General features: G+C 41.2%; 1 protein-coding gene across 4 annotated transcripts in view; it reads left to right on the forward strand.

Moving 5' to 3' along the window:
• The window catches only part of ASTN2 (astrotactin 2), a 980365-nt gene that overhangs the window by 180291 nt on the left and 773802 nt on the right, over nucleotides 1-26272 (forward strand). For all 4 annotated transcript variants that reach the window (XM_009457169.4, XM_009457172.4, XM_009457170.4 and 1 more), the window contains exon 3: nucleotides 20253-20637. In XM_009457169.4, the coding sequence (XP_009455444.2) occupies nucleotides 20253-20637 (385 nt within the window). The remainder of the gene's footprint in view (nucleotides 1-20252; nucleotides 20638-26272) is intronic.

Below are 26272 nucleotides of genomic sequence, written 5' to 3' on the forward strand. Positions count from 1 at the left end.
AATACAGTAAAACAGCAGACACCGATTGCTTACCTAAAACCCTTGAAATCGCTGATATATGGATCACCTTTAAACAGCTTTCTGTCTTGAGTCTGACAATGGAAACAAACCTTGAAATGGCCACCAAGGGGCCAGGTTCTAGTCCTGGCTCTGCCACTAATCGTGCCTGACCTAGAAAAGGCTCTCATCCTCTCTCAGCCTTGACATTCCCTTGTGCAGAATGAAAGAGTCCTTTTTTCTAGCTCTGCTCCACGGAGCTCTAGAGATTTCAGATCCCCAACCTCCATTTAGACTGGAGCAGCGCCTCTTTTATGGCTTTATTCAGAAATGAATTTCCAATTAAAATTTTTCAAAGGAAAGTGTACAAAAGCAGTGATAATCCTAACAATGTCAGCTAACCTTAAGATCTCTGAGTTCCTGGCCTTTCTGATATTTGGAAAGTGGGATTTTAGTTTAGAAAGATGAGTGTGTTTGCCTCCGCTGGGTTTCCTTCTAGCTGCTGTTGAGCATCTGTTCAGCACGGTAGGAGACACATGGCCGGTTCAGGAGGGATTAGCTGGCACTGGAGAGGCGTGGAGGAGAAATGGGAGGGGAGATCTTGGTAAGGTGGTCTGAATATTCCAAGCACGTCTGTATTGTCTCTGCTGAGTTATTACTCTTACCCTCCAACCAAAACACAATCTGTCCCTGCCTGAGGCTCCCTTTTCAGGCTGGTGGCAGGCAGCTGAGTACCACTGCTGCCTTTGCTGGTCTGTGGGAAGAGAGGGGTTGACTCTGCCCTCTTGCCCTCTGCGAATTTACATAGTCCATACCATCTCATCTAACTCCCCCTTTCTGCTGCTCAGCTTTTGGATACAACACACTCCAAAGTCACCCTCCTGTTGCTGAGAGACATAGTCCATCAACAATTTTAGCAGAGAGTCATTGATCTAAATAGAATCTTATGAGAAACTCCAGTTCATAGGACAGATACATGAAGCATTTTGTAAGAGTAGAGTCCTATCAAATGTGCATTTTATTTGCATGAATTAACCTATATATTTTTTATGAGAGACAAGAGACACAGAAACAGAAATTTAGGCAGTTAGGTTATTATGACCACTGTTACACTCAATGAGCATTGATAATCCACAGTGAAGATGGGATAGAAAACACAAAACTGCTTTCTTCCTTGGTCAGTCTCATTGCTCACTGTTCAGTGATCACCACTCTGCCATAAGTGCAATTCCTTTGTTTGACTATATTCTTTTTTTAAAAAAAATTCAAGCTAATTATTTTAGGCACTGAGTCAAATAAATAAAAGCAGGGACATTTCAACTGGATCATAAAAGATGAGCAGAAATTTGCTTAACAGACTTCAGTCTTTCTCCGTAATTTGATGTTCATTTTGGGATATGTTTAGGTTGTGTATGTTTGGATGCACACACACACATATGCTTATACATAGATAGCCCTTAGTAATTTGCAAACCTTTTTCATGTGCATCATTTCATTGATTCTCCCAACCACCTTGGGAGTCAGGGAAGGTAAATGATTGTTGCCACTTGACTGATGAGGAAAATCAGGCTAAGTGGGTATTGAGCGACTTGCCCAAAAATCTCATTAACAGGATTAAGTTGCCAGTTCCTGGCTTCCACTGAGCCTGGTACTGGTTTAGGTCCAGCAATTTTGTTTGATTTCCTGCTTTGGAGCGAGGAACACATGCTCGCTTGGGGGAATTGGAAGCAGGGCCTCCTCCCAGTTGCAGCCCCTCCCTGATTTCTTCAGGAGTTTTATTCTCAGCCTGCTCTCTGCCCCTCAGAAGGACACAGAGCCCTGGATGCAGGGAGGCTGTGAGATTGAAACTGGAAGAACGCAAGCTCCAGCTCACCTCCTAGAAGACTTGCTTGTTAACAGCAAAGAGAGGAGCTCCAGAATCCAGGCAGAGCCAGGGAAGGAAGTAGATAATGCCAGAACTCATCCCTGAGCAGAAGGAAGGAACAACAGATTGAAAGTGTCCTCTGATTACCAAACATGATGAATGAGGAACAAAAAGGAAAAAAAAAAAATCTGTACCTAGTTGCATTGCAGTGAAATTTCAGAACTGTATGGATAAAAGGGGGAAAATGTGAAAGCTTTTAGAGAGATAAATTAAAAAAAGAAAAAAAATTGCTCCCAACAAAGGGAGAAGAGACAATAGAGTTTCTGGTGAATGTAATAATAACAGAACAATTTGCTGAGAACATTCTTTGGACCCAGGTAATCGGCATGGGATTTGTGGAAGCCCCATATTTTCTCCACTTGAATTGAGAACAGTTTGAAAGATTAGTAAAAGGAGTAAAGCAGATGGAGATTAATGTTTTGCCTTTATTACTGCAAAAGGTTAGTTTGGAGGACTTGGCAAAAATGGGTATTTTCCCACCCAGGGTAAGTGCTGAGTGCCTGGCACCCTCTCACATGGGAATCTGTTATCACAAAACAGAAGGGGTGGCAGGGCAGAGCAGAAGGCTGCTTTTGGAGGGCAGCTGGTTCCTACGGCAAAAGAGGCAATGAAGGGAAAGAGTTATGCAAGCTCACAGCCTCATTCCAGATCCAGTCTACCTTAGTGGGGAGGAGTAAAGGATGTTGGGCAAGAGAGAGATTTGGGGGAAATTTATCTTGATCAAAACCTGGGGTATAAAGAAGAAACATTTCCTAATACTATCCAGAGTGTTTACATGCACATCTTCACTTAATCCTCAAAACAAGACAAAACACTAGGACCCTCATGATGCCCATTAAACAGATGAGTAAAATGAGGCTCCTAGATGCTTTTGTAATTGACAGTTACCTTTTGCTGTTACTTTTGTAGCAGCACTTACCCTGGGTGGCTTTTGTAATTTTGTTATACAGCCCCATGGAGGTGGCAGGGTGAAGACAGTTACTCCAGCTCTGTCTCCACAGATCTTCTAATCCCCTTCTGGGCTGCTTCCCCGAGTGCAGGGCCCTGAAAAGCAATGATGAGAAAAGGAAGGTGTGCTCACTTAGTGGCCCTCTGACAGCCCAAGTCAGCAGCCTCTAGGTCGGGACAGAGAACAAGGAAGAAGCTTCTGAGCAAAATAGACGAGATTCTTATGTTTGTAATGGCCTGAGAAATGGGATTTGAACACCACTGGGATTCTTGAAAAAGAAGCTTCTTTCTACTCTCCTGCACTTCCTTCTATCCTCTCTCACCTTACACTCTCCCCTCCTTTCCATGCTCCCTTTATTCCTCACTCGCTTCCCACTCTCTCTGCCTCTATTCTCCCCTTTCCAAACTCTCCTTAAACCGTTGGCTTCTTGGACTTCACCAGTGACAACAAGCTCCTTCCCCCTTTATCCTCCCCAAATTCCACAAATTCCACTTCTGTTTTGGATTTTAAATCAATTCAAACCAATGTATCGATTATTTTGTTTTATTTTTACAATTATATCAGATAGATTTGCTTATCCCCATTTTCTAGATACAGAATAAAGTAACTTGTAAGAAGCCACAAAACCAATAGAGTAGCAATAAGATTTGAACTCAAATTTCATGGCCTGAGAGTCTGAGCTTTAACCAAGAAGCTACATTGGCATACACAAATAAGAAGGACTAGTCAGGGATGGCAGGTATGTAGGCAAATATATGCCAAAGAGTGGCCTAGGGCCATTGTAGACAGCTGTAATCTTGGCAATAGTCCTGGCTCTCTATTACTAAGAATTTCTATGGTTTTCATCCTCAGCAGAGTGATGCATGTAATCCTAAAGTAGATAATACTGCTAACATCACTTCACAGACAAGGAAGATGAGATATACTAAATCAATTGACCTGCTGTGATCAGAAACTCAGAGAGTGCTGTAGATAGGATTTAAATACTCTTCTGCTCCCAGACCAACCCTACCTGATGATAAGGTCTCCTGCAGGCTTATTTAAAGGCCAGAAATATGTATTTTTAATGAGCATCCCCAGGTGTTATTTATGACCAGGCAAGTTTGGGGATGATCAACTCTATCTGGGAGGGTCAAGAAGATACACAAGCTCTGTCTTAAAAGGCGAGTGGAGTTTACTGTGTCAGAAAGGTTTTATTGTATATTTTGTATTGTTTTCAGTCCACAGCCTTCCCTGTGGAATCTTTCGTCATTGCTGATGATGCTACCTTTCCATGATGCATGCACTGTCCGCTCCCTCTGCCCCAGAATAGCCACTGAGGAATGAGAACAGAGGTCTTATTTTCATTCTCTCTTAGACCTTTTCTTTCCTGGCTCAATCTCTTTGGTTCACTTACTATGGGCTGCTTCAGTGACTCTTGCAACTAAATAATGGACCTAGATATCCTTCCTCAGTGTACGGGGTTTAATAGTGTCCTGACATAATTGATGTCTACCCAGAACCCCAGAATATAATCTTCTTTAGAAATAAGGTATTTATAGATGTAATTAATTAAGGATCTTATGATGAAATCATCCCTGACTTAGGGTGGGCCCTAAATCCAATGAGTGGTATTGTTGTAAGAAGAAGAGAAGATGGAGAGAGACACAGGGGAGAAGAATGTGATTTGAAGATGGAGACAGATTGGAATGATGCTGCCACAGGTTAATTCCAGGAGCCACCAGAAGTGAGAAGAGGCAAGGGAGGAGTCTCCTTTAGAGCCTTTGGAGGGAGCTTGGCCCTGCTTGTACCTTCATTTCAGACTTCTGGCCTCCTGAACTAAGAGAGATAAATATCTAACACTTTAAGCCACTCAGTTTGGGTGATTTTTTTTTTTTTTTCAGCCTGAAGAAATTCACACACCCAGATTCCACAGAGGCTCAGGATCAATAGGACTTTTTTTTTTTTTTTTTTTTTTTAAGATAGAGTCTTACCTCAAACTCCTGGGCTCAAGCAATCCTGCCTCAGCCTCCTGAGTAGCTGGGGCTAGATGTGCGCTACCATGCCTTTTTTTATTTTTATTTTTTGTAGAGATGGGGTTTCACTATGTTTCTCAGTCTCCTACCCTCATGAAATTCTCATGAATTGCAGTTTCAATCTCCTGGCTTCACGAAATTCTCCCACTTCAGCCTCGCAACATGCTGGGAGTATAGGCCTGAGCCACCACACCTGGCCAGAAATAAAGACTTTCTCTGAAGTGGTCCCAATACCACCAGTCCCTATTCCACCTCAGTCCATTTCCTCAGGACCTGCTGGTTGGTTCAAAACACACAGGACTCTGAATGGGCCAGGAACCCAGGCTAGTTGTTCTTGAGTTAGCCCAGACCCCTCACCGATATGGGTTGGAGATGGCTGTGTGACATGAACATTTATTTCAGTAGCTGTGGAATTAAGTTCATCTTCATCTAATTAATCTGAAGTTTAGACAGTTCCCAGGCTCTTCCAGACCTCATCTTTCCAATCTCAGGCTCAATGAGTGCTTCAAATGCTGTCCTGTTGGGTGGCAGTTTGGGGATGCTATCGCTGACCACTTAAGGATACAATGTGCTGGAGCTTTGAGTTCCTGTATTTTACCCTGGGATTGAGTTAAGGAGACTGCCCAGTCTTGGGTAGCCCAGCTGGAGCTGGATATGAGGGTGGGTCTTGGAAGGCAATAGATGTACAACCCGAGGGAATGTGGGGAGCAGGACTTGGAGATCCACCTTGGGCCAGTCCTGTGTGTGACAGCACGATCTCAGGGAACAGATCTTGAGGTTCAGCACTCATGGTAGGGCTTGGGGGCGGGGAGCATTATCAGTGTTACAACTGAGATGTTCTCTGAACCAGGAAAGAAAGCCTGGTCTACCAGATTCCCCTGCGGCCTGGGCCCTGGGTTGCCTGTCCTGCCAGCAGGGGTAGAAATTATCTCAGGGATGAGAGGAGTTGTTAAGGGTAAGGTGGCAGGTAGCTGGGCAATTATCTCTACTACCTGGATTACTCAGGAGATATTGAACTTCATGGTTTTTTTTTGTTTGTTTTGTTTTGTTTTGTTTTTCGAGATGGAGTCTCACTCTGTTGCCCAGGCTGGAGTGCAGTGGCACCATCTCAGCTCACTTTAACCTCCGCCTCCCAGGTTCAAGGATCCTCCTGCCTCAGCCCCCCTAATACAGGCACGTGCCACCATGCCCGGCTAATTTTTGTATTTTTAGTAGAGATGGGGTTTTGCCATGTTGGCCAGGCTGGTCTCGAACTCCTGACCTCAGGTGATCCACCCGCCTCGGCCTCCTAAAGTGCTGGGATTACAGGCGTGAGCCACCAAGACTGGCCTGAACTCCACGTCTTTAAATACTCAGGAGACAAAGGGCAGCAAGGTGAAGAGAAAGAATGAATCATACCAGCTCAGCCCTGGTGGGTACATCAAGGACACTGGCCAGCTTTTAATTCCTGTTCCTATCATGCCACAAAGCACCTCCCATTGACTCCTCTCTCTTTTCCCTTCTCATTGATGGGCATCTTATGCTTGACTCTCTGCCCCTAGTAACTAACTTTCCAGGGGTTTTCTTGATCTAGCCCGGTAGGGGAGATCCTGAGACCATCACAACATGCCTTCAAGACAATTGGCAGCTACAGCATCAATGCTGTAAAATGGCAGCAAAACAATGCCTCTAAGAGACCCCTATTGTATGACTTGTAATAGGTTTTGAAAAAGGTTGATGGATAGAAGACAGAAGTATCAGAAGTATTGGAAAGCTGGCAGATTTGCAGTTTTGTTTCTTTTGCGCTTAAGTTACTCTGCTTGAGTTACCTGTGGTTTTTGGAGTCCCTCTCTTTAACAACACCTATATACAAAGTTCTGATGGGTGTAAATTACTCTATAACATATATAGTTCTTTTAAAAACATGATTATCAATGGAGTCCTTACATAAAGAGGAAAAGGCACCTGTTTTTGTTGATCATTTTAAACCTGGGGAAACTGAGGCTGAAAAAGGTAACATGGCTAGCCAAGGAATGTACAGCTAATCAGCCAGTCAGAATTTGAACCCAAATCCAGTGTTTTTTGAGCCACATTATTGATACCCTCTTTCACTAAAGTCCTATGATTTCCATCTAGATATAGTAATAGTAATAACAAATAGATACAGCTATCAGGTTGCTTTCTGTGTAAAGTGATTGTGCTTGAAGAGTTGCATCTGACATCCCTTTCACCCCTTTACTTTCTGGCTCAGTATCTCCCTAAGTATTTATAAATGAATAAATGACTAAACAAGCTTGGAATTCAGACCACCTCTTCCTCTTTGGTCCAACAGTAGAGAGAGAGGAGTTAACAGTTAGTTATCACATTTGTGTCTTCATTATCCCTATACCCAGTACCCCTTACCTGGGCACCAAAAGGGAACTAACAGCAATGTTTTCTTTATTCACTATATTTCTTCCAGCCTTTTCAGTCCTCGGGTATAGGCTAATAAATAACTCATATCTAGTTATTGTCCTTGAGGAGCTACTAAACCATTCTGAGAGACATCTATCTATTTACTCATGTATTCTTCCACCCAGTAATCCATCCATCCATCCATCCATCCATCCATCCATCCATCCATCCACCCACCCATCCACCCATCCCTGCATCCATTAATCTATTCATACACTCCAAAAAGAATTACTAAGCATTCACAAAACACTAAGTGCTGTTCTTGGTGCTGAAGACAGTAATGAACAAAACAAAAGGCCCTACATTATGGAAGTTCCATTCTATTAAGGCCATGAACAAAGTTAACAAATTAGTGTGTAATATAATAAAAGTGAGAGATAAGTGATATAAAGTTAAAGCAAGGAAAGGAAATAGAGATCTGGTGATGGAGACAAAGGAGAAGAGCACTATGGTAGAGCAGGTGCAAAGGGAAGCCTTCACCAACGTGACTCTGTCTTGGTGATAGATCAGCAATCCCTGACCATGACCCTCACCCACACCAACTCCCCTAACCCCCACCCATGATTTCTAAAGAAGCCAGCATCAGACCCACTATGCTGCCAGCTCCCTTCAGAAGCTCCCTCCCCATATGAAACTTATTTTTCATGTATTAGTGTTGACCAGGCTCTCACTGGCCTCCACCTTCCTCTCTTTTCCCTACTTCTGACCTGAGAAGGCTTTGTTGTTGGCACAGTATTTTAAGGTTGGCACAATGTTAGGGATCTCACATCAGCCCTGTGAATCTGCAACACATTCCCAGGGAATAATGTACTGAGCAAAGGATGAAGGCTCTTCATTCTGCCGACTCTCCAGACACACCGAACGTTTCAAGATGATTGTAGCAGCATGCAGCAGACAAACAGGATTCTGGAGCCAAATGTGTGTCCTGTCACTGACTTTTCAGCCTTGAAGGGCAAAACCCCTCTTGAAAGGCTCACTTTTGTCATCTGTTAATGAAGTTAGAAATGCCTAGTTCATTTGCTTGCTATGGCCACCCTGTTAAAAAACAAACAAGCAAACAAACAAACAAAAACCCTGCTTTATGAGGACCTGTGAGCTTTCTGCAAACTTCTTTTACTTTATAAGGGGGTAAGGTAAGGACTGGGATTTAAGTTGCCTGGTTTCTTTCTCAATATGTTTTTCCTCTGCCAGAATTTTTTAAATCATCTTTTGTTGAGCATTGACTGTATTCTAGGCACTATGTTGGATTCCTTTTTGCATTCACTTGTTTAATTTTCACAATAGTCTATTTCAGTGATGAAATGTTAGTCTCATTAAGATGAGAAAGATGAGGATCAGAGAAATTTAGTAGCCTATCCAAGGTTCCATAGCTGGTAAATGACAGCACAGGTACTCAAACCCAAGGCCATCAACTCCAGAGCCTGCACCATTAACCACTACACAGTTTAGCTGATTATCCAGTCTTCTGTCACATTTTGGGCAAGAGTGTACTTGATTGGATGGGCATGTTCTTCACACCTTTGAACTTGACTGTAATTGGAATTGCAAGAAAAATCTTTTTTATCCTCACTTTCTCTACGTTTTACACTTGGAAGCTGTGAGAAACTCTTTGCCCCTTACCATGTTTCCCTCTTACATGGAGCTTGCTGAACTATGCATTGTGATAACTGCCTGCTTACTTACCTGTTGCCACAAACCAACTGTGAGTTCTTCAAGGGCATACCTGTGTATTTCTAAATCAAGGTAGAAGGTTTGCTACAGGGTCAGAAAATTACAATAATAGTAGTAAGAGTTAAGCCAATGACTACCACGTATTGAATGTTTTATGCAGGTCAAGGGCTGTGTGACATATTTTATACATATCATCTTATCCGATCTTCACAACAGCCTTTTTGGTGAATGGCATTATTCCTGTATTAGAGCTGTGAAAACTGAGCATCACAGAGAGAATGTCCCAAGGTCCCATTACAGGTAGGTGGCAGAGTAAAAATGGGAACTTAGGTCTGCCAGCTTCCAGGTATGACCTTAACCTGGGGAATAAGTAAATCAATGAATGAGGGCAAAGCTCCTCTCTGGCCACTTGGGTTCATCTGTATATATATATACAGCTTGGCCAGGCTGGTCTTGAACTCCTAACCTCATGATCCACCCGCCTCGGCCTCCCAGAGTACTGGGATTACAGGTGTGAGCCACCGTGCCTGGCCCATCTGTATATTTTCATGACTCAAAGAGTGGGAAGAAACTCAATCCTCCTAAAGATGTTTTCCCCTACCTTCTCCATTCACCCGTCCTTCAGAGTGGGATTTGTGACAGAACTTGAGAGGCCACCTGAGGACATGTAGTGGGATGCTGACTTGTGTTAAATGGCTCATGCGAATTACCTTCAGCCCTTTCTTACAGACAGATGGAGGACTGCCAGACAGATGTAGGTGTATTTTGGTCACCTGCCCTTAGAGAGGCATTTATGATGGATTTATTCATCCTTTCTTTCAACAAGTAATTGAAGATCTACTACTATGTGCTGTGTACCATTCAAATTCAACTAGAAATAAATAAAACCCTGCCCTTCCTTTCATTGCCTCTCAGTGTAGAAATACAATAAATACATAATGAGGGCTACTCAGTGTCAGACCCTGAGCTGGATCCTGGGAAAACAGAGATGATTAAGAACACCCTCAATGGGCACTAGGGTGATGGGAGGGGGTCAAACTATGATGCAATCTGCTGCATGCTCTGGCAGACAAAAGCATGAGTCACTGCAAGACCTAACAGGTGGTACTTAACCCAGTCAGAAAAAGCAGGTTTCAGAGAACTCATGACCCACAAGCTGAGGCTTAAAGGACTCGACAAAGAAGTGAGGGAAGGGTATTTCAGATAGAGGGAGCATGAGCAAAAGCACAGAAACGTGAAATGGTGTGAAGGATACAGCATGATTAACTGGTTTAATGTATGCATTTAAACCTGTAATACCAGGCAAGATGTCATAAGAATATATGTATTTCATCTCTTCCAAAACGCTTTCCAGTTTGCCTTTGCTTTTTTAATTTTGTAGAATATTAGAGCTGGGATGGCTGTCAGAAACCATCCAATCCCGCCTACTTACCCCAAAGAGGGGAAGGGATCACAATCACTGTTTGGAGCCTATGGGAGGAATGCAGCTGGGAAACTGTATAGAGAATATCTGATTGTATAGTGGAGGGGAAGTAGTGGTTTCACCACTACTTTGTATCAAATTTTTTTTTAGGAAACAAGGTCTTACCTCAATAATAAAGATCCACTACTTGCAAGCTATTAGCTAACTGTATTATACACTGCAATCTCATTTAATCCTCCACAGATTCTCCCACTTAGGTGTTAGTAACCCAATTCACAGATGAGAGAACTGAAGAAACTCAAGTGACTTATCCAAAGCCATATATGTCAAACAGACATAGATATGAGTCATGACTGTACTAACAAAAATGTCAATAGACGAACCTATGTCTGTCTAACTTACGGGAAAATGCTGGTGTCTCCAAGCATTCCTTAGCTTTCTCCTTGATAAATTTTTTACAATTCAGTATGTTCTCCCAGGATTTTGACCCTGTTGTAATCTGATCTAAAGATGATTAAGGAAGTTTGAGCTGGGGGGTAGTGGGTGGAAGGTGAATGCATTCCAAAGAACCAATGTGTTTTTACTTTATTCCTTTGGCATTATCTTTGGAAGTAAAACAGTATCTCTAATAGATACATGCTAAGTAGATGATTTATTTTAAAGAGAAATATGTTTCTTTTTCTATAATGGGACTTCTTAAATAGGTCACCCTATATCTGACTAGAGGCAAAAAAGAAATATAGATAAATATAGCTAACTATAGATGTATTAACATAGGTGTGAGTATATTGTTACAAATGTGAATACATACATAATCACATACATGTATACATGCAAATTCTTATTTGTTGTGCCTTTTTCTTCTCTTATTGTTCACACATGTAAATGTATCTCTTCATTTGATTACATGCTGGTATCTTGTATAACTTTCTGGAAGATTACCCAAGAAAAAATAAGACATAGATAGATAGGTCCCTCCCTAATCCAGTGACAGAATCTAGACCTCAGTGTCATTGTTGACACCCCCTTCCCCACCAATAGACACAAGTCTTCCTATCCTGTTAGCTGACCCACCACTTTAACTCTCTTAGTTCTGGTCTCATCATCTCTCTTAGACTAGGGACTCTCGAACTCTGCGCTATTGACATTTGGGACCAGTTAATTCTTTGTTGTATGTGGCTGTCCTGTGTATGCGAGATGTTTACAGATTCCCTGGCTTCTGCCCACTAGATGCCAGTACTCTCTCCCCTAAGTTGTGACAACCAAAAATGTCTCTATTACCAAATGCCTCTTGGGGGGCAAAATTGCCACCAGTTGAGAACTGCCATCCTAGACTGTTGTTAAAATCTACCTCAATGCTATCCCTGTTTTCAATCTCCCCATCACGCCCACTATGATCTTTCCAAGGTATACAGCTGATTTTGCCACCCTACAGCATAAAAAAATTTTAGATCCTCAGTGTCTAAAAGTCTTTAGATCCTTATGCCTTTTGCAATATGTTCTGAACTTATTATCTTATTCTCCAGCTGCTCCCTTCTGAGATAGTGAACCCATGGTTTGTTGGGAATTGCCCCCAGTGGAAAATCTTATCATATATGTTTTCTACTTGGTTATATGGTTTTAAGCAGTTTCTCTTCTGAGTCTCCTTTTTTTTTCATCTGTATACTGGGCATAATAATCTAACCTGTAGGGCAGCTAAGTAAAGAGCATCAACAACTCTAATACAAGGTAAGAAATGCTGAAGATCCTTAAGTGAGGGTTAAGGCGAAGCACTGTGGGAGTGCAGAGGATAAAGAAATTCCTTCTGGCTGCACCTGGGGAAGGGAAAAGCCTAGCAGTTCATAAAGTAGATGCATTGAAGTTAACAGTGAAGTATGGATGGTATTTGGATGTGTAGACATAAGGGTGAGGAATAAGAATGAGGGCGTCATTCCGGGTAAAGTAAATGGCTTCTACAAAAACACCTCAGGACTGAGAGTTTGGTCCCTGGCAGCCACAGTGCCATCATGGTGAGAACTGGTGATCCACTGGGCCTTCTCTTCGCCACTCACTTAATGACAGAGCTAGTGGGAAAGGAGGCTCAGGCTCCACGTACTCTGACAAGTCTCTTTTCAGGCCCCAGTCTCTGCTCCCCAGCTTACTGGGAGCAGAGAGTTTCACTGTGGTTGGATACTTGGCACCATGCCTTCTCTGTAGCAAGAGCTTAGTAGGGGTGGTTGCATGGACGGCCAAAGCACACATTTGAAGAAGGGCATTTCAAAAGCATACGTTCGAGATAAGGTTATCCACAAAGATAGATGATGAGGACTTGAACTGTCAAACTACAGGATTCTTAGCTTAGTCAATAGGGAAGGGATCAGTTTCCATGTGTGCCTTAGTTACGGTAAGTAAGATGGATTGAGCATAGTGGGAAAGGAGGAATAAAGCCTGGAAGATCATTCAGCATGTATTAAAATTATCATGATGAAAATCCATGAAAACTAGGGCATAGGACAGTCATAGAGTAGAGAGAAATGGAAAGTTATAGAAGCTATTTTGTAGATCAAATTGTCACAATTCACATGTTTCCTTAGCAGCTTTGGAGGGTGTCAGCTGCATATTCTGTCTCCAAAACTATTTTAGGATGGTTTGTGATGTTGGTCAAGTCACTTTCATCCTTTGAGTCTCAGTTTCTTTTTCTTTTTTTTTTTTTTCTAACACTAAAGACTTAGACTATTTTCTAATAATTCTTCCAGCTTAAACATAGACTGGGGCCTGAAAGGAGACGTCTCGGATCACTTGGATCCTGGGCCCCCTTCCCCACTAGATCTGTCATTAGGCAAGTGGCCAAGAGAAGGCCCAGTGGATCACCAGTTTTCGGCCATCATGGCATCGTGGCTGCCAGGGACCAGAAACAAGTGGCGAGAAGAGAAGGATATTACTTGAGAGAATATGCATGTTCACAGCTCTGAGGATTAAAGGCCTGTGTTCTTATCACTGCAGAACAGAGTATTATAAATCCAGTCTTAGAATACCAAATCCCCTGGCGGCTTGGCCATAGTGAGGGAATATTAAAAAGGCCAGAGACAGAAATAATCAGTTTCCGAATGACACATTGTCAAATAAAGCATTTTTCATATTATCCCTTTCTTTCCTTTCTCTGCTTCCTTCTTTCATGCCTTGATATTTTAACATGGAAAATAGATTAAAATGAGGCCAGGCCAAACAGTGTACTGAGTTTGACTTTTCAGAAGGCTCTCTTGGTGGGGTGGTTTGAAATGCTTTATACTTTTTATCTCTCTGTGTGTTTTTCTGTTTTTGAGGTTGTGTACGTAAGAAAACCAGCTGAAGGCACTGGCATTGGAGAAAGTAAAAGCAGCAAAGGGGCATACGCGGTTTGGTCAGGTGCCTTGTTGATGCTGGGGTCAGAGCTAAAACAAGTACTTGCATTTGCATTCCTCTGGAAAGTCTGGTGAAGATTGTCAGCTTCTGGATGTGTTTATTAAGCACCTTCCCTGGGCTAAGCACTGGAACTAAGGCTGGATAAATGGTAGGGGTAAATGGCAACTCAAGACCTTGAATGGGAAAATGGTCAAACAGATGATTGGATAACAACAGCCAGAGGACTGGAGCCATGAAAGCCTCACCCCAACCTGAAAATGCAGAGATGTTCCCTGGGGAAGTGATCTCCAAGCTTAGACAGCTGAATGGGCTGAGATCAACAGGTCAAGGGCAGTGCCTTAGTTTCTTGGGGCTTCCATTTAAATTACTGCACACTGAGTGGCTTGAAACATGAGAAATTTATTCTTTCATGGTTCAGGAGGCCAGAAGTCCAAAATCATGATGTCAGCAAGCCTCCTCCTGGAGGCTCTGAGGGAGAATCTGTCCCATGCCTTTCTACCAGTTTCTCATGGTTGCTGATGACCATCGGCATTCCTTGGCTTGTAGATGCATCACTTGGATCTCTGTCTTCATCTTCATGTGAGCTTCTTCCCTGTGTGTCCACTCCTGTTCTTATGAGGATACCAGTCATTGGATTTAGGGCCCACTTTAATCCAATATGACTTCATCTTAACTAATTACCTCTGCAAATATCCTATTTCCAACTGAAGTCACCTTCTGAGATTCCAGGTGGAGTGAGTGAGAGGGTGCTTCAGGCTGAGGGGATAGAGAGTGCAGAAGAGGGAGCATCACACTTTGGAGGATGCCAACTGCCAAGGGTGACTCCAGGACAAGTAGGACAGGTGAGGCTTGTGGGGAGCTGGGGAATGAGCAGGGACCCAGTCATGAGGGGTTTTGGGTACCAGGCTAGGGAACCTGTACATTATTTTAAGGACCCCAGGAAGCCAGGAGAGGAGTTTAAGCAAGGGGAACTGGGGTGAAAGGATTTAGTTTGTGATAGACAAATAGGGAAGCTGAAGGAATGATGCTAGTATTTGTTGACTTTTGTGGTGCCAGATCCTTTATCCAGACCTTTGAATGTCTTGTTTAATCCTTAGCATAACTCTTCACACTGTGAACTATCAGCCTCATTTTAAAGGGAGCCTATTGCAGTCCAAGGAAGTAAAATGTAATGAACTTGTCACAGCCAACAGCAAGGAGAGAAGCAGGGATTCTCATGCTGGCCTGTATGCCCCCAGGCACCTGGTTTCCCCATCAGAGCACTCTGCCCTTGACACCTCCCACCCTCACCCTTGTCTTGTTCCCCTGGAGAATCTGAGACTCACTGTCAGTAATAGAACAAGAGCAGCAGGCTGATCCTGCCTAGAGAGACTTGTAATGGGGAAGGTTCCAGAAGGGATAGGGGTGCACTTTCTTTCTCACATGTCTTCTCCACTTCCTCCCTGAAAGCTTCTTGAAATTCTCATAAGGTGATGGTAAAAACAAATCACCCCAAGATCTGTCCAGCTTACAACCTCACAGAAGCAACCCTCTAACTAATAGACTGATGTTATTATTTCTAGAACTTGCAGTGACTTCCTCAGCCTTGTTTGTCTAGGGCTGCCCTGGAGTGAGCATGGTCCAAATCGGACTTGGCATCAGGTCGTCCCTGAGGCCAGCAGGGTCTCAGCTTGTCACCCTTGGAGATTTCGCCTCTTCTTAACTTGCTTTCTAAAAATTCACAGCCATCTTCCTAGGTCTTCTTCTCCCTCCTCAGCTCCCCTTTTGCCGTGCAGCATTTTTTCCCACTGCTTGGGCCTGTGTTTGCTCCTGGTGTGGACTCAGAGGCTGGACACACTGGCCCTGCTGAGCACTGGTCGATTGCTCCTGCCTTTCTGTTTGCTTACCTCTGGTGTGGGAAGCCGATAAAGAAGGGAGTATGTAATTCTGTGTGTGTGGACCAGGACAGAAGCCTGGACCAGTGCAGGTGGACACAGTCTACACTTCCTTCTTGATTCTGAGTCACTCATCTGCATTCTTTGGGTGAGATGTCTCACTATGACAGAGGCAGCCAGATGGTTCTCTTGAGCTCCTTTGCTTGTGCACAGCACTCTTCAGTTTTTACAGGATATCACAGCTGTTTTCAGATTTGATTTGCACAGCAACCTATAGGGGGTACCATGAATGAACATTTTCTCCTATCACTGGTTTACCATGTGCCAGGCACGAAGCAAAGTATCTCGTGTCCATTAGCTCACATCTCACTTCCCTCGATAAAGAAGTCTATGACCTGATTTTATATATAATAAAATTGTTAATCAAAGAAATTAAGTTCTATGTCCAAGATAGCCCAGCTTATATGTGCGGCATTAGATTTCAACCTTGTGTTTCTGACTCCCAGTCTTAGCTAGTTCTAACTGTGTGATATAGTATCACAAGTATTGGCCAACTCCGATTTACTGATTAATAAACTGAAGGTCCATAGGAGCAAGCCAAGGTCAGAAAGTAAGTAAACTTGAATTTAGAAGCTTTTTCCCACATGCTCTGAGACTGTGTCCAATTTTATGTATTCCACTACTTTTTCAGGGTCTAGGGAGGGAGGGCTGTTCAGATTGGTGCTTGCAACGTTACCTAAGCTGCTACCATGTCTTAGATGATGCCTCCTGAGTTCTTTAGAAGCCCAGCCTGGGATGTCTGTTTCAGTAGTCAGTGGCACGATGAGCCCCAGAATACTGGAATTCTGCTTTGACCAAGTTCTTGCAATAAAACTTGAATCTGTAATGGAAACCACGTGGTCACTGACTCAGTTGGAGGTGATGGAAGCTGAGTTCAGGGCAGGCTGGGGAGTGAGGACAATGAACCTGTGCCCTAATGGGATAGCCATAGCCACTGGCTTGGGCTCATATCAAATGGCAAGGTCAAGGGCTAAAGAATCAATGGGTCAATAAACTAAAGGGAACCTCAAGCTCAGTGCCTCCCAAACCAGGGGGTCCCTCTGCCACATTCTTCTGGAAGTTTCCTATGTTGAGAAATCTGTGCCTGAAATTGTGTATGTAACTTGATAAGGCAGAAGTGAGACTGAGCAGGGGCTAAGTAGGCTTTTGCTCCTGTGCCTTCTCCACTCCGAGCATGGTTTTAAAGTCATGCTGGAGCTAGTTTGAATCTCAGCTGCTCTATCTTGAGTAAATGACATTTGTCTCTATGCCTGAGTTTCCAACTTAATGTAGGATGATGATAGGTGTAAAGGTGAATGAAAGAGCACACATCAAACATTTGGTCCAGATTGAAAAGGATTTGGGGATCCAAGGCAAGTTGTGCAGAATAGGTATATAGGGCCAGAAACTCAAGTCATTCATTCCTTCATTCATTCCTTTATTCGTTCAACACAGAATGTATACTTGCTGAATTCTGTTGACAGTAACAGTAGCTAACAACCTATGATACTAAGTGCCCCTACACTATATTAAATACCCCACAAGCATCTTATTTAGCCTTCATGACCCAATGAGGTGGCATTATGACTCTTGTCCTTGTTTAATCCATGAGAAAGCCAAAGATCTAGAAAGATAAAATGAACTGGTCAAGGTCACAGAGTGCCTAAGCAGTAGAACCTGGATAAAATCATGTCAGTCTGATGCCAACACTTAGCCATTTACTACTGGAAGGCTCTCAAGGCAAAGGATACAAGGAAGGAAGAAGGGGCATTAGTAGTTGCAGGTGGATGGGTTGGTTAGGCCTCATCTTTCCTAGGTCAGTATTGGTCCTGGGATCTGACCACAGAATCCCACAACCATAATCGGGATATACTGAGTGGGATGAGGAATGAAGGCCCAGGAACCATGCAAGACCTTATCCTCTCACTGAATGAAATGCCCAAAGGTGAGAAGACAGAGGGCATGGTCAGGCAAGGAGATTCCCCCAGGGGCATCAATGGGCCAGAATGAAAATCTTCTCTGAAGAGAAGATGCACCCATTGCACATCTGGAGGCTGAATTTGAAAATAATACTTTCCTTTTCCCTTTTCATGCACCCTCACCATCTTTCCTCCTCCTCCCCTTCCCTCTCTTTAGTCAGTGAGAATTGCCGTTCAGTAACCAAGGGCTGTGAAATGGGGAGCTGGGGCCCAGTCACAGCTCCACCACTTCCTGGCCCTTTGAATCCAGCCGGACCTGGAATTAAATCCTGACTGTGTGACTTCAAGCTAGTTACTTACTTCTCTGAATTACCTTTTCCTCATCTATACAGCATAAACTAATTTCTATCACATAGTCTTGTCTTAAAGATTAAATAAAAAAACATTCAGTAAAGGTGTTAAGGAGAGGGTCAGCCCTTGTGTTTATCAAGGATTAGTGTTGCCCCCAGCCCTTTCCTCTCTTCACTCTCCCTCTCTATCACCTCTCTCCTCTTCACTCTTCCTCCCTCCCTCTCCTTCTTTTCTTATTTCTGAAACACAAAAAAATCCCAGACAAATAATATCATGTCACACATAATTTTGTGACACAAAGCAATCACTATCATATGTTCTGTAGAAGAAAAAAAGATTCATTGTTGTTTTTTAAGGTGATATATACATAATCACCTCTGGTATACACATGCATTTACACATATATTGAATAGATTCTACACACACACAAACACACACACACAAATACACACATAAATACACGTACTTATAGCTTTGCTTGATTTGTGCATTTGTTTTTATGTTATGACATCCAGAGAAACTTTCTTGGGGAAATCAAAGTAGCTCACTGCTGAACTCAAGGCAGGGCTTGGGCCCCTGCTACAGAGCTATCAGCCACACCTGCATACCTGGCCACCACCTCTTAGTCCTCTTATCCACCCAGTCCCCCTACCTCTGTGGAGGTGCTGAATTTCAGCATAGTGAGCTGAGGGTCTTGCAAATAGAACATGCCAGTTTTCTAATATCAAATATAGTCAGCAGAATGGCTGACCCATTTCAGCAAACAGTGTTCTTCTTGGTCTAAACAGGTGTGTTTAACAGCAGCCACCTTTGCCCCTAAGATAATGTATTCACAGCTAACATCTGCCGTCTTTGTTAGATGCTGTACAGATAGTTGTCAGAATTTGTCCTTGCCTTCAATGAGATCATAGCCAAGGAGAAGCCATCAACCACACAAGTGGATTGAAAGAATATAGGCTCTAGAGTTAAAAAGCAAAAACAAACAAAATAAACACACAAAAAGTAAGGCTCAGATATTACTCTGCCACTTGCTGTCTGAGTTTCTGGGTCTCTTGATTTTTTGAAGCCTCTCTCTACCCTGTATACAACAAGGGTGATTCCTCCTGACTCTAGGGATTACACAGCAGGCATTCAGCAAAGTGTCTTCCAATCTCCCAAACATGAAGCAGAGTATAAAGTGAAGAAAAGCAAGAGAAGTGATGAGGGCCTACCCATCAGAGGAGAGGTTTCTGGCACAGAACAATTGAGGGGAGGCCTGGAGAATGCAAACCCTCAACTTCAAGCTCATGACAGGTGTTATGGGGATTACAGACATGTTTTGAAAATACCTCCGCCCTGAAGGATCTTACAGACCAGAGTATTTCATGAATCATGTAAGATATGTGCATTAACACATTAGCTTATTTCAAATTAATGTAGGATAATGCAGACTCAAATATTTAGGAGCTGAGTGTATCAAAGAAAAAAAGTATATATATATATATGTGTATATATATATGTATATATATGTATATATATGTGTGTGTATATATATATATATATATATATATCAGTTGACCTTGAAATTCTTATTAAAGGAGCCCTAGAAAGGTACATTTTCATTCACTCATTTACCAAATATTTGTTAAGGACCTACTTTGTCCCAGTTCCCTTATAGAAATTCAGAAATTTAAAGACTAGTGTTTCTGAAAAATGAAGAAAATACATACTATGCAGACATTATGTTTGATTTAATAATGCTATCTTATATTTGCAGCAAGATGTAAGACAGTCTACTACTGTCTCTTGATCTTTCAGTTAACTCATTCTAGAGATGAGGAAGCAAGGCTGGGGGAGCGTAGGCAACTGTCCTTGGGATGCTCAGCTGGTGGGAGGTGGAGTCTAGATTCAGACATTCACCTGTGTGAAGCCACAGCGCTGACCCATCCTGCCACTGAGCTATCTGTATTGCTCTGACATGACCGTTATCCATCTGATTTGCTTCCTATGGCAACCTTGTGAAGAAGGAAGAGCAGGGATTCCTACTCAACCTTTATAACTATGGAAAGCAAGGCTCAGAGAAGTGAAGAAGTTTGCCTAGGGTCACACAGTTTGTTGGTGAAAAAGCCAGGTTTGAAACAATGTCTCTCTAGCTTAAAAACCACGGCTGGTGGTTCCTGAGGCTCTATGAGCCAAACCCAGGGATCCTGGCAGAGTGTAGTGGACAGGAAAATCCCCTGCGGCCCTCGATTCCAAAGAACAGTGGCCCATTTGTGTGTCCTTCCTTCCTGCTCCAGGGTGGCCTCATCGCGCTGCTGCTGCTGCTGCTGGTGTTCACCGTGGCGCTGTACGCCCAGCGACGTTGGCAGAAGCGTCGCCGCATCCCCCAGAAGAGCGCAAGCACAGAAGCCACTCATGAGATCCACTACATCCCATCTGTGCTGCTGGGTCCCCAGGCGCGGGAGAGCTTCCGTTCATCCCGGCTGCAAACCCACAATTCCGTCATTGGCGTGCCCATCCGGGAGACTCCCATCCTGGATGACTATGACTGTGAGGAGGATGAGGAGCCACCTAGGCGGGCCAACCATGTCTCCCGCGAGGACGAGTTTGGCAGCCAGGTGACCCACACTCTGGACAGTCTGGGACATCCAGGGGAAGAGAAGGTGGACTTTGAGAAGAAAGGTGAGTCCTCCATGTCACAGCCCATTTTCCAGGGGGCATTTTGAAAAGATGGGAAGAGGTGCAGAAGCTGGGCAGTTGGGGAGTACAGGCAGTGTTTTCTGGGATAAGCCACTTTGGATTTATGGCTTTAGATTTCTGTTGGGTTATCAAGTTTGTCTTCTCTGATTCTTCAGTAGTGATGAGAGAATAAAAGAGTGTCAGTACTCCCAGAATTGGAGTTGTGAGGAGCCTCAGAGGCTATGCAGTCCAACATCTTTCCAGTGTCTCTTGATTACCTCCTTTGACAGCTTTCTCACTACTCGGAAAAGAGGCCATCTCATTTCCACACAATTACTGGCTATTAGAGGGTTTCTTCTTATACCAACTTGAAATCTGTGTTCATGGTCCCCCATGTCCAAAAGGAAAGTGATCTGATATTCTTTTTCCAAGGCAGCAGCTCTTGGGAAATTTGACAACACAAATAAGAGACTGTACATTTCAAACAACCTAAACACCCCAGTTTCTCTAAATAGTCTCATATAAAGCATTTTTCAGACATTTCACCTTCCTGGTCACTGCCGTCTAGACAGAAATTCTAATTTTTCACATCCTGGGCCATAACGCCCAAACTGACACTCTTCTTCCTCAAGGCAGGAATGATCCAGGGCTGAGAAAAATGGGATTTTTGTCTCCTTCTTGCCAACTGTTATACTTCTATTGATGCAGCTTGAGATCCCATTTGTTTGTTACAGTTATTGCTGGCTCATATTAGACTTCTTTTATGTTTTTTTATATCGACAAATAATGTTCGTACATATTTATGGAGTACATAGTGATATTTTGATCCATATGATATATGGTGATCAGATCAGGGTAATTAGTATATCGATCATCTTAAACATTGATCATTTCTTTGCATTGGGAATGTTCAATAAGCTCCTAGTTATTTGAAACTATGTATTACATTAATAAGTAATCTTTAAGTGGTATAGGACACTAGAAATTATTACACCTATCTAGCTGTAATTTTATTTCCTTTAATAAATTTCTCCCTATTCCTCTCTCCCTCCTACCTTTCCCAGCTTCTAATATCCTCTGTATCCTACTAGCAGCCTCGAGCATTCTTTTACTTCTATGAGGTCAATTATTTTCAGCTTCCACATATGAATAAGAACATGTGACATTTAACTTTCCATTCCTGTCTTATTTTGCTTAATATAATGTTCTTCAGTTCCATCCAGGTCGCCATAAATGAAAGGATTTCATTCTTATTTATGGATGAATGTATTCCATTGTGTATACATACCACCTTTTCTTTATCTAGTCATCTGTTGTTGGACACCTAGGTTGATTCCATATCTTGACTATTGTGGATAATCCTGCAGTAAGCATGCAGGTGCAGATGTATCTTCAATAAGCTGATTTCCTTTAATTTGGATAAATACCAAGTCATGGCATTGCTAGATATATGGTAGTTCTTTTTGTAGTTTTTAGAGGACCTTCCAAACTGTTCTATATAGTGACTGTACTAGTTTACATTCGCATGACAGTGTATGAGTTGTCTTTTCTCTGCATTCTCACCAGCATTTGTTATTTTTGACTTTTTTATAATAGCCATTCTAACTGAGATGAGATTATACCTCATTGCAGTTTTTGATTTGCATTTACCTGATAATTACTAATAAGGAGCATGTTTTCATATATTTGTTGGTCACTTGTATGTCTTTTGAGAAATTTCTATTCAGAACAATTTGTCCACTTTTTTATTAGATTGGAGGGATTTTTTTGTTTATTGTTTTTGCTGTTGGAATGTTTGAGTCTCTTGTATATTCTGGATATTAATTCCCTATTGGATAAATATTTTATGAATATTTTCTCCCATTCTGTAGGTTGTGTTTTCACTCTGTTGTTTCCTTTGCTGTGCAGGAGCTTTTTAGTTTGACATATAATCTTGTCTACTTTTGCTTTTTTTCTTTGCCTGTGCTTTTAAGGTCTTACTTACCAAATCTTTTTTCAGACCAATGTCTTGAAGTATTTCCCCTGTTTTCTTCTAATATGTTTATCATTTCAGGTCTTACATTTAGGTCTTTGATTCATTGTAAATTGATTTTTTATTGGGTAAAAGTGGGGGTCTAGTTTCATTCTTCTGCATATGCACATTCAGTTTTCTCAGCATGATTTACTGGAGAGACTGCCATTTCCCTACTAAGTGTTCTTGGCACCTTTGTAAAAAGTCAGTAGACTGTAAATAAATTTCTGGGTTCTCTATTCTGTTACATTCATCTATGTATGTGTCTGTTTTTATGCCAGTACCATATTGCATTTACTTTGCAGTAACTTTGGTTACTACAGCTTTGTAGTATATTTTGAGGTCTGAAAGTGTGATACTTCCAATTTTGTTATTTTTTTCTCAAGATTGCATGAGCATGGGAGGTCTTTTCATTTTTTTGTATCCTCTTCAATTTCTTTCATCAGTGTTTTATATTTTTCTTGTAGAGATCTTTTACCTCTTTGGTTACATTGATTTCTATGTATTTTATTGTATTGTTTTATAGATGTTGTAGATGGGATTTCCTTCTTGGTTTCTTTTTCAGCTAGTTTGTTTATGTATAGAAGTGCTTCTAATTTTTATATGTTGATTTTGCACCCTAGAACTTTTCCGAATTTTTTTATCAGTTAGTTATTAGTCTGTTCTCACACTGCTATAAAGAACTACCTGAGACTGGGTAATTTATAAAGAAAAGAGGTTTAATTGACTCACAATTTCACAGCTATACAGGAGGCATGGTTGGGGAGGCCTCAGGAAACTTACAGTTATGGCAAAAGAGCGACAGGGAAGCAAGCACCTTCTTCACATGGCACAGCAGGAGAGAGAGAGAGCAATGGGAGAAGTGCTAAACACTTTTAAACAAACAGATTTCGTGAGGACTCACTCACTATCCCAATAATAGCAAAAGGGAAATCCACCCCCATGACCCAGTCACCTCCCACCACCAGTTCTCTCCCCCAACCTTGGGGATTATAATTGAACATGAGATTTGGGTGAAGACACAGAGCCAAACCATATCACATTTCTAAGACGTTTAGTAGACTCTTTAGGTTTTTCTGGGAATAAGATAAGAGAATTTGACTTCCTCCTTTCCAATTTGGATGTTTGTCATTTCTTTCTGTTGCCTAATTGCTCTGGCTAGGAAATCTAGTATTGTGTTTGACAAGAATGATTAGAGTGGACATTTTTGTCTTGCTTGGTAAGATGTTAGCTGTGGATTTGTCATATATGGCCTTTATTATGTTGAGGTATTTTCCTTCTGTAACTAATTTATTAAGAGTTTTTATCATGAGGAGATATTTAAAATTTCAAAAGCTTTTTTTTTTTTGCTTTGAGATGATCATATGGTTTTTTTCCATCATTCTATTGATTGTCCTTCATTCTATTGATGTGAAATATGTTTATTGATTTGCATATATTATCCTTGCATACCTGGGATAAATACCACTTGATCATGGTATATTATCTTTTTGACATGTTGGATTCAGTTTTTTGGTACTTTGAGGATTTTTGCATATATTTTCATCAGGGATATTGGCCTGTAGTTTTCTTTTTGTGTGTGTGTGTCCTTGATTGGTTTTAGTATCAGAGTGATGCATGTCTTGTAGAATGAATTAGAAAGAATTCCCTCTGCTTCAATGTTTTGAAATAGTTTTGGGAGAATTGTTATTAATTCTTCTTTATACATTCAGCAGAATTGTGTGGTGAAGCCATCTGGTCCCTGTACTTTTCTTTGTTGGAAGGCTTTTTATTATTGACTCAGTCTCATTACTTGTTTTGGTCTGTTAAGGTTTTCCATTTCTTTGTGGTTCAATTTTGTTGAGTTCTGTGTGTCCAGAAATTTATCCATTTTCTCTGTTTTCAAATTTATTGACTTATAGCTGTTCATAATAGCCTTTGACTTTGTATTTATTTGTATCATTTTGCATTTCTGTGATATCCATTGTGATGTCTCCCTTTTCATTTCCAATTTTATTTATGTGAGTGTTCTCTCCTTTTATCTTAGTTTGTCTAGCTATCAGTTCATCAATTTTGTTTATCTTTTAAAAAACAACTTTGTGTTTTATTGATCTTTTGTTCCTTTTAGTCTTTTTGCTTATTTTTGCTCTGATCTATTTCTTTCATTCTACTAATTTGGGGTTTGATTTCTTCTTGCTTTCCTATATCCTTGAGGTGCATTAATAGGTTATTGATTTGAAATCTTTCTAGTTCTTTGATATAGGCATTTATTACTATAAATTTGCCTCTTAATACTGCTTTTGCTGTGTTCCATGGATTTTGGTATGCTGTGTTTCTGTTTTCATTTGTTTCAAGGAATTTTCAAATTTTATTCTTAATTTCTTCCTTCACTCATTGGTCATTCAGGAGCATCTTATTTAATCTCCTTGTATTTGTATAGTTATGAATATTCCTGTTTTCATTGATATCTAGTTTTATTCCACTGTGGTCAGATAAGATATTTGATACAATTTCAGTGTTTTAAAATTTTCTGAGATTTGTTTTGTGCTCTAACGTATGGCTAATCCTGGAGAATGTCCCATGTGCTGATGAAAAGAATCTGCCCTTTGCAGCTGCTGGGTGAAATATTATGTAATTGTCTATCACATCCATTTGGTCTATAGTGAAGTTTAAATATGATCTTTCTTTGTTGACTTTCTGTCTAGATGATCTGTCCAATACTGAGAATAAAATGTTGAAGTCCCCAATTATTATTTTACTGGAGTCTATCTCTCCCTTTAGATCTAGTAATATTTACTTTATGTATCAGGATGTTCTGGTGTTTAGTGTAAATATATTTACAATTGTTATATTCTCTTGCTGTATTGATCTCTTTATTATCATATAATATCCTTCATTGTCTCTTTTTACAGCATTGAATTGAAGCCTGTTTAGTCTGATATAATTCCAGCTACTTGTTCTCACTTTTGGCTTACATTTGCATTTAATATATTTTTCCATTCCTTCACTTTCATTCTATGTTTGTCTTTACAGGAAAAGTGAATTTCCTAATAGGCAGTGCATAGTTTTGTCTTATTTTTTCATCCATTTGTCCTGTTTATATATTCTTAATGGGGAATTTAGTTCATTTATAATAATTGTTATTGTTGATACGTGGGAACTAATCAGTGTTTCACTGAGTGTTTTCTGGTTGTTTTGTGTATTCTTTGTTTCTTACTTCCTCTCTTATTATTTTTGCAGTTGGGTGGTTTTCTGTAGTGATAAGGTTTGATTCCTTTCTCTTTCAAAAAATATATTGGCTCTACCAGTGAGTTGTATAGTTTTGCATATTTTCATGATCATAGTTGTTATCTTTTCACTTCCAGTTGTAAGACTTCACTGAGCATTTCTTGTAAAGCCAGCCCAGTGCTGATGAATTCCATTAGTTTTCATATGCCTGTAACAGATTTTATTTCTTCTTCATTTCTGAAGGATAACTTTGCTAGGTACAGTATTCCTGACTGACAGTTATTTCCTTGCAGGGCTTGGAATATGTCATCTCATTCTCTCCTGGCTGAGAAATCCACTGTTACTTTAATGAAAATTCCCTTTTATGTGACCTGACTTTTTTCTCTTGCTGATTTTGTTTATTTATTTTTTTGTCATTGA

The sequence above is a fragment of the Pan troglodytes genome, chromosome 11 (assembly GCF_028858775.2).
Source record: "Pan troglodytes isolate AG18354 chromosome 11, NHGRI_mPanTro3-v2.0_pri, whole genome shotgun sequence".
In the NCBI taxonomy this organism is placed as follows: Eukaryota; Metazoa; Chordata; class Mammalia; order Primates; family Hominidae; genus Pan; species Pan troglodytes.